Source organism: Elephantulus edwardii, unplaced genomic scaffold (genome assembly GCF_000299155.1).
Source record: "Elephantulus edwardii isolate Elephantulus edwardi_28Jun2011 unplaced genomic scaffold, EleEdw1.0 scaffold00254, whole genome shotgun sequence".
Taxonomy (NCBI): Eukaryota; Metazoa; Chordata; class Mammalia; order Macroscelidea; family Macroscelididae; genus Elephantulus; species Elephantulus edwardii.
The window spans coordinates 1,083,294-1,095,434 of NW_006400004.1; the positions used below are offsets into that span (position 1 = coordinate 1,083,294).

General features: G+C 38.6%; 1 protein-coding gene across 1 annotated transcript in view; it reads left to right on the forward strand.

The window, feature by feature from the left end:
* RNF180 (ring finger protein 180) overlaps positions 1 to 12,141 on the forward strand; it is a 282,916-nt gene that overhangs the window by 126,872 nt on the left and 143,903 nt on the right. Inside the window, exon 6 of the mRNA XM_006899361.1 lies at positions 5,769 to 5,783. Within this exon, the coding sequence (XP_006899423.1) occupies positions 5,769 to 5,783 (15 nt within the window). The remainder of the gene's footprint in view (positions 1 to 5,768; positions 5,784 to 12,141) is intronic.

The window sequence follows — 12,141 nt, forward strand, 5'->3', positions numbered from 1 at the left end:
TTTGAGATGGCTAGGTTGGCACAGGATAGAACAGCGTTTAGAGCTCTTGTACATAGGGTCGCTATGAGTCGCAAACGACTCAGTGGCACATAACAACAACAACAGATTAAATAGGTATGGTGAAAGAATACAACCCCAACATCACACCTTATTTTCAAATCATACTACCTTCTTTTGCTGTATTCATACAGCAGTCTTTCTTGGACTAGATACAGATTTTAAATGAGTACAATGAAGTGTTCTCGAATTCCTATTCTTCTCTTTGTTAGCCATAATTTGTTATGATCCACATAGTCAAATGCCTTTGCATAGTCAGTAAAGCACAAATATACATTCTTCTGGTATTCTCTGCTTTCAGCCACGATCCATCTGACATCAGCAATTATATCTCAAACACCATAGCCTCTTCTAAATCCTTGTTCAGTTTCTAGTAGTTCTCAGTCTATACTGTTCTAGCTGTCAGTGAAAAGACAACCCTTAATGAGGTTTATTGACACAATGGATGCAATAATGAGCTGAAATATGCTTGTAAGGATGGTGCAAGACAGGAAAATGTTTCTTTTTGTTACAGGATCAACAGGCCTCTGGAAACTCTATGAACTTTGATAAATGATGATAGTTATAGAAAGGCTTCAGGCCTTTTGTTTATGAGGGTGCTATGAGTCGTGCTTGACGACAATCACCAACGGTGAATGATTATAGTGTAAATAGTTTTCCTTCTGATAAGTTATAATTAGGTTTCTCCCCTTAATTTATAAGTGTAATTTTTAAAGTTTATTTGAATATTTTCTTAAATAATTACATTTTGTTTCATGACATTTAAGCATTGACATTTCTGCCCCCACCATCTAAGCAAATGTCTAACTTTTCAATTCAGATTGTATCTTATACTTGAAAAAGGAGGATTTACTAAAATTTTGGCTATTACCAACTTCTAAGAACCATCTGCCTGATTACAAAAGAGCCAATATATTCTGATTGTCTTCTAAGCAAAGTTTTCTGTCTGCTCTTGCCCATTTTGGTCAAACCTTTTGTCATTTTATGTTTGGACTGCAACAACATCTTTGGGGAAGGAGTCCTACCTTCCAGTCTCTCTTTTATAGTTATTGCAAGCTATCGACCCAGGTCCTAGTCTTCACAATTTCCTGCTATGTGTCAGAAAACTGGACGATGACTACAGATGATATAAGGAGACTTGATTCCTTTGAGCTGTGGTGCTGGAGAAGAGTATTGAATATACCGTGTACTTCTAGGAGAACAAACAGGTTTATCCTGGAGAGGGTGAAATCAGGCTGTTCCTTGGATGCGAGGATTCTGAAGCTTCATCTGACAACTTTGGGATATGTTGCAAGGAGAAACCAGTCCTTGGAGAGGGACATCTTGCTTGGGAGGGTGGAGGGATGGCACAAGAGAAGACGACCCTCGATGAGATGGATTGATTCAGTGACTGTGGTAATGGGGGTAGGTATGTCAGAGACAATAAGATCAGCACAGGATACCACAGAGTTCAGAACTGTTTAGCATAAGGTTGCTTTAAATCACAAGTGACTCAACAGCACTTAACAACAACAATCAGAATAATCTACCATGAACTCTCTTTTTGTCAAACAAAGCCTACGAAACCTATACTGATTAATAACACAGCATTAAGATCCTCTATCAAAGAACTTCCAGCTCATATTTTTTTGTTAATACTTCCTCTTATGTCCCCAAAATTAGTTATCTACCTACATCCAGTTACTATTTCCTACACTCAAACCATTCTTGTTTCCCTTGTGTCCTTTTTCTCACTTTAATGTTCTTGATCTTTTCCTTTGAAGATTGATTAAAAAGAGCCCACCCTAGGGGAGCCCTGGTGGTCTAGTGGCAAGGAGCTGCAACTACAATCCCAGAGGCGCACGGTTCAAATCCACCAGATGCTCTGCCGGGGAAGGAGGGACAATCTCCTCCTGTACCAGTCAGACAGTCAGATCTGATTTGACGGTACACTCACATAAAAATAATAAAGTAAAAAAAAAAAAGCCCACCCAATGGCACATTGTTACCTTAACTCCATCTTACTTTAGTTACTTTTTGGACATGTCTTCACTATTTTTAGGCTGTCTTCATTTCTTTATTCCTAAACTGAAAATTATCATACCTCTTTGTCATAATTGTAAAGAGCAAATGTATGATGGTTTTGTTCTCCCTGCAGTTTCTCCTGTGATGGGCTGTCATTGCTAGCAACAGCCCACGTGTGGCAAATTTTAGGTACCTCTTCTGTGTTTCCCTGTGCCTCCTGGAGCACACTGCGTGCTCAGTTTACTGTGCATGAAAATTTTCATGAAAAATGTAAAAATTGTTTGTTTGCTCATTTTAAGTAGAAGTGAAAATTGTTTGTTTCAGGAAATCTGACTGAAGGTCCTCCTGTATTCATCTGAGATTAATTTCTCTTCTTTCCAATAATCCTTTATTCAGTGAAGCTGTGGGACATCAGAGTAAATCGCATGTGCCTGTGGAAATTATGATTAACACCACAGTTATCCATCTCGAAGTTTGTTTTCAAACTTCAAGGTTTATTTTTAAAGTTAAGCTGATTTTCCCATTGAATGCCAAAGTTTTGGTATTATGTGAAGTCATGACCTACTTTTTAAAACTTTATTTTGTTAGTAACTTAGAGGTTCATGACAGTTTCTATTGCAGGCATTCATTCAGGAAGCACTGAAGCAATTTCACTGCTTTGGTAAAATTCATGGACCAATTTTGTCCATAATAGTGGCATTTAGATAAGAGTTATCTCCTCTCACCCCATTCCTGTCCACTAATAATTACAATGAAGTAACATTAAAAAGAAAAAACCTCACTTCTTTAGTGGATAATTAAAGATCTAGTACGTTTCAAGGAAATTCAAGAAAGGTCTCTTTGGAATATATAGAAAAGTTTCTGTATTTTCTCAGTATGCAGTGCATTTTTAGAGGGAGAGGTTATTATTTACAATCACATCTGCGAAACTGAGGAAAATTTGAATAGTAGACTCCAGTGGTACCATGTTTTATATTACTGAAGCTGTGTGACTGTTCTTCCCTCTCGATTTGACGTTGAGTAGATTGGACAGAAGAAAGGAACATAATTAAATAAATGCACTATTAATTTCTCTTTATTATTGACCTGTTGCCATGCAGAACCAAGAACTATTTTCTTGCCTTCATTGTCCAGATTTTTGAGGTCAAGTTCTGGATTATATTTTCTGAACATGCCCATTGTCTTTAAGGGGTCATTTATTTAAAAAAAAATACCATTTCAGTGTCAAAACTATAATCAGATTCTTGGCTCTGTGTCTATTTTGTTTAATAATTTTTTGTCTATTTTTGTTAATAAATTTTGAGCTACTGAGGCAAAGATACACTTTCAAGATCTTTTACATATACTAAAAATTTATCTTACGATAAGTATGGATGATTTTAATGAAATTAGGACAAAGTTACGTAGCAACAAAAATAAACTGAGATCAGTTTATATTCTTAAAGTAAACTTTAACTTCTTTAAATGTAGGTGGTGATTGTTGAGTCTCTACTAGAATAGAGAGACAAAATGGAATTGAGTAATACATGCTTAATTTTACAGAATTATCTGCTTTTTTGTACTTGATGGTGCACTTGTGAATACTTGATGGTACTGTTTTGAATATTTGGTGATGCGCTTGTGAATACATGGTGATACTCTTTTGCATTTGTGAGTTATAAATCTAATTGTTGTTAGGTGCCATCAAGCAGGCTACAACTTCCAGCAAACCTATGGACAATAGATGTGAACCTTGCCCTATCCTACACCATCCTCAGGATCTCCTTAGTATTCCTTACTCATTGTCCAAATTTTGGATGTGTAGGAGAGTAATTGAAAACATCATGGTTTAGATCAGGCACATCTTGGGCTTCAGATTGACATTCTTGCTCTTGAGCACTTTGGAGACTGAGGCCCTACACAGTTTTCCCAATTCAGTAAGGTTTTTGATTTCTTGATGGCTGCTACCAAGAGTGTTGTTTGTGCAGCCAAGTAAAGTAAATGAATATAGTATTGAATATAAAATTAAGGAAAACCAAAAAGCCTCCCTCTTGATGTGAACTAGAATATTATTTCACTGATAATATATAGAAGAAATTTTCAAAATCCCTAGCTATCAGAGAGATGCAAATAAAAACAACTCTGAGATATCATCTCACCCCAGAAATAGTAGCAAACGTCAAAAAGGCAGCAAGCCCCATATACTGGTGAGGTTGTGCAGAGTTTAGAATTCTTATTCACTGCAGATGGAAATATAAAATGGTACAGCCACTATGGAAAGTGATCTGGAGCTTTCTCAAAATGTTGGAAATAGAAATACCATTTGACCCAACAATTCCACTACTGGAAATATTGTTATTGTTGTTTTTATGTGCTGTTGAGTCACCTATGACTCATAGCGACCCTGTGTACAACCCTAAACCCTGCTCTATCCTGTGCCAACCTCACTGTCTCCAACACATCTACTCCCGTTATCCCAGTCACTGAATCTACCCACCTCATAAAGGGTCTTCCTCTTCTGTGCTGTCCTGACAACCTCCCAAGCATGTTTTCCCTCTCCAAGGACTGATCCCTCCTTGCAGTGTGATCAGAATATGTCAGACGCAGCTTCAGAATCCTTGCCTTCAAGGAGCAGCCTGGTGTAGCCCCTCTCTAGGGAAAACTTGTTTTCTTAGCAATCCATAGTATATTCAATACTCTTCTCCAGCATCACAGCTCAAAGGCATCAGTTATCCTTCTGTCATCCCTATTCATTGTCCAGCTCTCTGACACATAGCAAGTGATTGCAAAGATCAAGACGAAACCAGAGCCATGACTCAAACATGTATGCACATCCATGTTTATTTCTGTGTTATTCACAATAGCAAAGAGATGGAAGCAATCCAATTGCCCATCAATAAAAGAATGAATGGGGGGGAAAAACCCAAACATTCACACAATGGAATATTATGCAACACTGAACAACAATGAACCTATAAAACATTACACAATATGGGAGAACCTAGAGGACATTATGTTGAGTGAAATATCTTAGTCACCAAAAGGACAAACATTGCATAACACTAAAAGGACAGGCATATGGGTGTTGGGGGAAAGAATGAGAAAAGACTGAATAGACAGTGAACACTGCATTAGAATGGATGAGAGCTTAAAGATGTATTTATATGCTTAGGTGTTATATGTATGATAACAATCTGGAACAAGGGGTGCATTGCAGGGTAGGCTGGAGGAGAGAAAAGAGGAAGAAAATGTTAAACAATAAAAAGGTGATAAATATAATTTAAAAATGTATATGAAAGAGAGTGATGGTGACTCAGTTGTTTTTCTAATTTGTTCTAAGATTAGTAGCAGACCAGTTATAAGAATTCTTGAGTTAGCATACTCCCAAATGCTTAACCTGTTGTATAAGTCTATTATTTCTAATATAAACATATCATCCTTGGCTCATGTCTCCAAATATTCTATGTTCTATGGAAAGTCCCCTAGAGACTCAGACTTGTAGCTATGCAGGATGGTTTTGCAGAAACTGGTGAGCAACAGATAGGGCTGGATGCAGCTGGATTCTTAGTCCACGGTATACAATTTCTCAGTCCCGACAACTTTTCATCCTCCAGCAAGCTTGGGCTAAGTCAACCAGTCATGATGCCTCTCCTTTGTTGGTTTCTTCAAGCACACCCTCGGTGGAAAGTGCTCTCTTAACGGGACCCACAGTTATTGATGATTTGCAGGACCATGTGTCTGTAGTTAAGGTAGCTGGAGACCATTTCCCCAGCAGAAGCTAACACAACGGATAGAAAAGTCTTTTTTAATTTTTTTTATTTACTGACAATAAAGACCAACCCCTGGCTTTTCTAGCTGTTACCAGTCATTTTCTGAAGGATCAACCTTCCCTTTACCATAATCCATATTCTTGGAAGTATATAAACGAGCTGCTTTACTTGTCTTAATCCTCCCATTTTAGGTAGTCCATTTTCGCAGCCCTTAAGTGGCCTAGTGGTAAGAAACTGCACTGCAGTCCTGAAAACACATGGTTTGAATACACCAGTTGTTCCATGTGAGAAGGATAGGTAATCTTCTCCCATGCAGTTAACTGCGCTATGGGTCAGTTCCAACTCGATGTCACACAGCAACAACAACAATAGAAGCAATACTCTGAGGAAACAAGCATGTCTTTTTCTCTGAAAGAAGCATATCTTTTATTACAGTTGAAACATTGAAAATCTGCATATGTAAACAAAGGTCCAGTCTAGAGCAAACTATCAGGTAACAGTAATCAACATTAGCTCAGAAAAAAAAAATCTTTTCTTCATCTGGTTGGGTTCTAGTCAGCACATGCCCAGCTGCCTATGCCTAGCTCCAAATGGGCATCAGCAGCAGACGCAGGAGTTCACACTTCTTCCTTGTTTCAGACCAGCTGGTCCTTTCACTTAGCCCCACATGGATTAAAACAGCACATCAGTGATCCTCAGGATTCTGCTCCACAAACCAGCAACCCCCTTTCACTTATCTATTAATCATGCTAGGTGGACAGTCCTGAAAGAACATATCCAAACTCAGCCTGCTTCTTTACTGTGTATCTCCCACTTGCACTCATCAACAGGACCCAGGTGGTCACGACCAGTTGAACCTAACTCGCCAGCTTCCTTTAATGCTAAATCTTAGAATTGCACTGCCAGCTCAAAGGCACGTGGTTTGACTCTGCCTGCTACTCTGAGGGAGAAAAATGGGCAGCTTCCTTCCATGTGATTACCTGAAAATCTGCTGGAGGGTCAGCAGTGAGTCAGTTCCAGCTTGATGGCACATAACAGCAAGGAATGTGAATACCTGCTATTGATATTTTCTGACATTTTTAACTATGCTGAATCATATTTTTAATATTATGTACATTTGACTGTATGGATCACAACCAATTGTGACTAGCCTTGAGGAAAATGGGAATCCCAGAACACTTGATTGTGCTTATGCAAAACCTATACTTGAACCAAGAAGCAGTCCTCAGAACAGATCAGGGAAACACTGCATGGTTCAAAAACAGAAAAGGAGGGTGTCACGGATGCTTTCTGTCTCATTACCCTTTTAGCCTATATGCAAAACAGATTGTTCGGGAAGCAGGGCTTTATGAGGAGGAATGTGGCATCAGGATTGGAGGAAGACTCATTAACAACTATGTTATGCAAGTGACTCTACCTTGCTTGCTGAAATTTAAAAATACCTGAACTATTTGCTGCAGAAGGTCAAGGACGATAGTCTTCAGTACAGATTGAAGCTTAATATCAAGAAACCAAAGATTCTCATCACTAGGCCAATTTGCAGCACCATAATAGATGGAGAAGAGATAGAAGTTGTTAATTCCAGCTTAACTGTGCTCTACAATCAACACTCTTAATACCAGCAATCAAGAAATCAAAAGACTAATTGTATTGGGAAAAATCTGCTGTCAGGGACCTCTCTAGAGATTAAGGTGTGCCTAATCCAGGCCATGATCTTTGCAGTTACTTGCTATGCCTCAGAGAAGAATTGATGCCTTCAAATTATGGTGCAGGAGTAGAGTATTGCACATAGCATGGACTGTCAAGAAAACAAATTGGTCTGTCTTGGAGAGGGTGAAACCAGGTTTCTCCTTGGAGGCCAGGATTTTGAAGCTGTCTCACATACTTTGGGTATGTGGCAAGGAGAGGCTGATTCTTGGAGGAGGACATTATGCTTGGAGGGGTGGAAGGATAGCACAGAAGAGGAAGATCCCGAATGAGATGGATTGATACAATGACTGGGGTGATGGGGCTTGGTGTGTTGGAATTAGTGAGAATGGCAGCACGTAACAACGACAACTTAAAAAAAATTTTAAGTTTATCTGCTTAATATAATAAAAATGTTAATATCTGAGATTAGGTGTTATGATCTGGCGGTCTCTGGAGAAAGGCGACTCTGCCTCTAGGGGCCAGGGAAGCCACGCTTGGCCTTGGGTTGAAGGCAGCAGCAGCTTCAAGCCCAAAAGGGCCCTTGGACCTGCGGCCCTCAGGCCATTGTTTTTGTTCAGACGTTCCTCTAGGTCGTATAGCCCTGGTGTACAAGTTGCCGTCCCGTGGTCACTTGTGGTTGCTGTGAGGCTGAACACTGTGACACGGATGTGTCAAATGCGTTAATGGTTGGCTACATAATGTGGGGTGGAGCTCTCCGATTAAACAAGCGTGGAAGGAGGAGTGGCATTCACTTCCATAATAGCTTGCCTCCAGAAACCCTGTGAACTTGGAGAGAGGATGAAAGGCACCCAAGCGTCAAGGACTCTCCTTCATAGGGTCGCTATGAGTCGCCTGCGACTCGACAGCACTTAACAACAACAACAACATCTGAGATTAAGATATATTTTGTTAAATAATATACTTTTTAAATTATTTTTTTACATTTTTTTATCACCAAAGTTATAGTTTTACTGTTATTCATGCATGGACCAAATGCATAGTTCTTGTTACATGTAATGTTTCTTGTTCTAAGAAACATAAAGATGAGAAAATGCAGATATGCCTTTTCTTTTCTGGAAGTTATAATTTAGTAGGAAAGACATGTAAATCAGCTTAAATATGCATATCTTGATAAATATTAGGAGAAGAGTTTCAAAGTGCTTTGAGATTGTATAATTCTGTTAAGAGTTAATTACATTCTCATAACTGGATATTTAATGATGGGATGTCAGAATCTTTCTTTGCTTTTTAAAGCTAATTAATGGAAATATATCACAGAGAATTTTAGGAAAAATAAAAGAGTTGTTATGTATCCCCATAGAAAAGTTACAGTAGGGATTAATATCATGTTAAAATAAAAGTGGAGTGTAAGGTTTCATTTCATCTTCATTTGTTGAAGCAGTTAAAATATACTCTGCACTATAAGGATAGGACTTCTCAGCCTCACAATTATTGACCTTTTCTGAATGGTTAATTCTTTGTTGTAGGGCTATCCTCTACATTATAGTATGTTTAGGAGTGTGTTTGGCTTCTACCAAGTAGATGGTAATAACACCCTACCTCCACCTACTTACCTTCTCTTGACAATGAAGAAAAAAGTTTCCAGAGATTGCCATTTTCCCCTTTGCAGAAAAAAAATGTGAAGGATGAGAAAAGATGCAATTAATTGTTCACCACAGAAGAATTTGTGTAGCAGGTTAAAAAAATGAACACTTAACCAAAAACTGTCTAATGACATCCAACAGTAGGTATCTTGGTCATCACAATTATCATATTCAGGTTTTATATCCCTTGTATTTTCTTGGTTTCACTGTATTCATTGCATATATTATAGGTATTGTTGTATATATTATGTGCTCTAGAAAATAACTGACCATAAAAATGTAAGGTATAATTACGTACAAAGATCTCGTTCTACTCTAATTGCCATCTTGTCAGAACTTACTCATAACTCACCCTTCATTGGGTTTTTTTACAGGCTGTAAACCGCATGAAAAAAGATTGCCTATCTTTCTTCCACAGAGCAGCTGGTAAAGTCAAACCATCACAGAGGCACTGCCTTTGGGGTAGCAGTACATCTCCCTAGGGACTATACCACCAGAATTATTATTTCCAAAGAAAGGGCAAAATATTTAAATTTTGTCTGGACTATTATGGCTGGAACAGTACATTGACAGAGAACTGCTAGAAATACAAACTAGGTTTAGAAGAGGTCATAACACTAGAGACATTGCCCCCAAGTCAGATGGACCTTGGCAGAAAGCAAAGAGTAACAGAGGAATGCCTATGTTTCATTGACTATGCATAGTCATTTAAACTATGCTGAATCATATTTTTATCATTATGTACATTTGACTGTGTGGATCACAACAAACTGTGGCTAACCTTGAGGAGAATGGGAATCCCAGAACACTTGATTATACTTATGCTTAACCTATACTTGGACCAAGAAGCAGTCATCAAAACAGAGCAAGAGGAAACACTGCATGGTTCAAAATCAGGAAAGGAGAGTGTCAGGGATGCATCCTATCTCCATACCTTTTCAATCTATATGTAGAACAGATCATTTGGGAGGCTGCGTTTTATGTGGAGGAATGTGGCATTAGAATTGGAGGACAATTTCTATTATGCAGATGACACAGCTTTGTTTGTTCAAACTGAGAAAGATCTGAAGCATTTGCTGCAGAAGGTCAAGAAATGTGGTTTCAATGTGGGTTGAAGCTCAACATCAGGAAAACAAAGAATCTTGGCAGCACCATGAAAGATGGAGAAGAGATTGAGTTTAGTAACAATTACAGCTTCCTTGGCTTCATAGTCAAAACTTTTGGCACCAGTAGTTGGAAAATAAAAAGATGAATTTTATTAGGTAAATTTGCTGTTGGGGGCTTCTCTAGATTATAAAAAGCAATGATGTCAGTCTAAAGACTAATGTGCACCTGATCCAGGCCATGACCTTCACAAGTACTAGCTATGCATCAGAGAGCTGGACAATGACTAAGGATGACAGAAGAAGAATCTATGCTTTTGAGTTGTGGTATTGGAAAAGAGTATCGAACATACTTTGGACCACCAAGAAAATAATTATGTCCTGGAAAGATTGAAATCAAGTTTCTTGTCGGAGACTAGTATTTTGGAGTTCCATCTCACATATTTTGGGCATGTGGCCAGGAGGAGCTGGTCCTTGGAGAAGAATATAATGCATGGGAGGGTGTAGGGACAGCACAGGAGAGGAAAACCCTGGATGAGATGGATTGATACAGTGACTGGGGCAATGGGGTTTGGTGTGTCGGAGTCAGTCAGGACAGAGCAGGCTTCAGACTTGATGTACATAGCATCACTCAGTCATGGGCGACTTGAAGACACGTAACAACAACAACAACAACAACATGAATGTAAACTGCATATTTATTTATGTCTATGACAGAACAAAATATGTACATAATGTCCTTATTTTATTGTAGCTACTAATATAAGTAATAGTGTTGCTAAACCTGAGGCACTGTTTTGGAGAACTGGATTATTCTATGTTCTCCTTCTTGCCCATTAGAGTTACTTACTGAAAATCTTGCTTATTCCCTGAGGGCAGGTTAAAACTAGGGCATCACACAGTGGTTACAGAAGAGTGAATAAAATGTGACTTCTCTCACTCACATGTTGCTGACTAGCCTAAAGAAGTGTAATATATCTCAAATTTCTTATTTTAGTTTTCTTTTAAAAATTAACATTCTATTACTTGACTTCATAGAATAGCAGTTTTTCCTCATGTGACACAATGATGAAGACTTTCACACACTTTCTTAGGAGTAGGTCTCCAGATACACCTTCCTTTATCTTCCACCCCCCCCCAAAAAAAACCCTCTGAATTCAAACATATTTTGAGGATATGGATAATAGAATATGCTAGAAATAAAACTATTTGAAACCAAGTTATCTGTAACCAGGAGTTACTCATTAGACATGCTCTATTGCAACATCTTTTACATTCAAGAAATACTAACTTAGTGTAACTGCTACATAATAAGATGTAAGTTAATCTTAAAGGTTAAATCTAGCAGAAGGGGACATGCTAATCAAGATTGCATACAAAGATACAAAGCATGTTACTTTGAAGGTATGTTGTTCTTAGGTGCCTTCATGTTGAGTACCATCCATAAAACCCCAAAACAGATCTGAATCCTATCTTACTCTGTGCCCTCCTCAGACCTCCTGACATAATAGAGACCATTGCAGCAGTCACCATGTCAATCCACTTTGTTGAACTTCTTCCTCTCTTTAGCTGAACTGCCTTTCTGAGCATCATGGCTCTTTCCAAGGACAAGCCCCTCCTAGCAACATGCCTGAAGTATGTGAGGCGAAGCTTTGTCATTGTCTCCAAAGGGCACTCATGCTACACTTTATCCAAGACATGTTTATTTGTCCTTTTGACAGCCCATATTTAGTAACCTTCTCCAACATTTGGAAAGTATATGTGTCAGGGATCTAGACTGAGGTGTCAAAGATGTTGTTGTTGTTATGTGCCGTCGAGTCATTTGCGACTCATAGCGATCCTATGTACAACAGCCCTAAACCCTGCTCTATCCTGTGCCAATCGCATTGCCTCTGACACACCCATCCCAATTACCCCAGTCACCGAATCAATCCA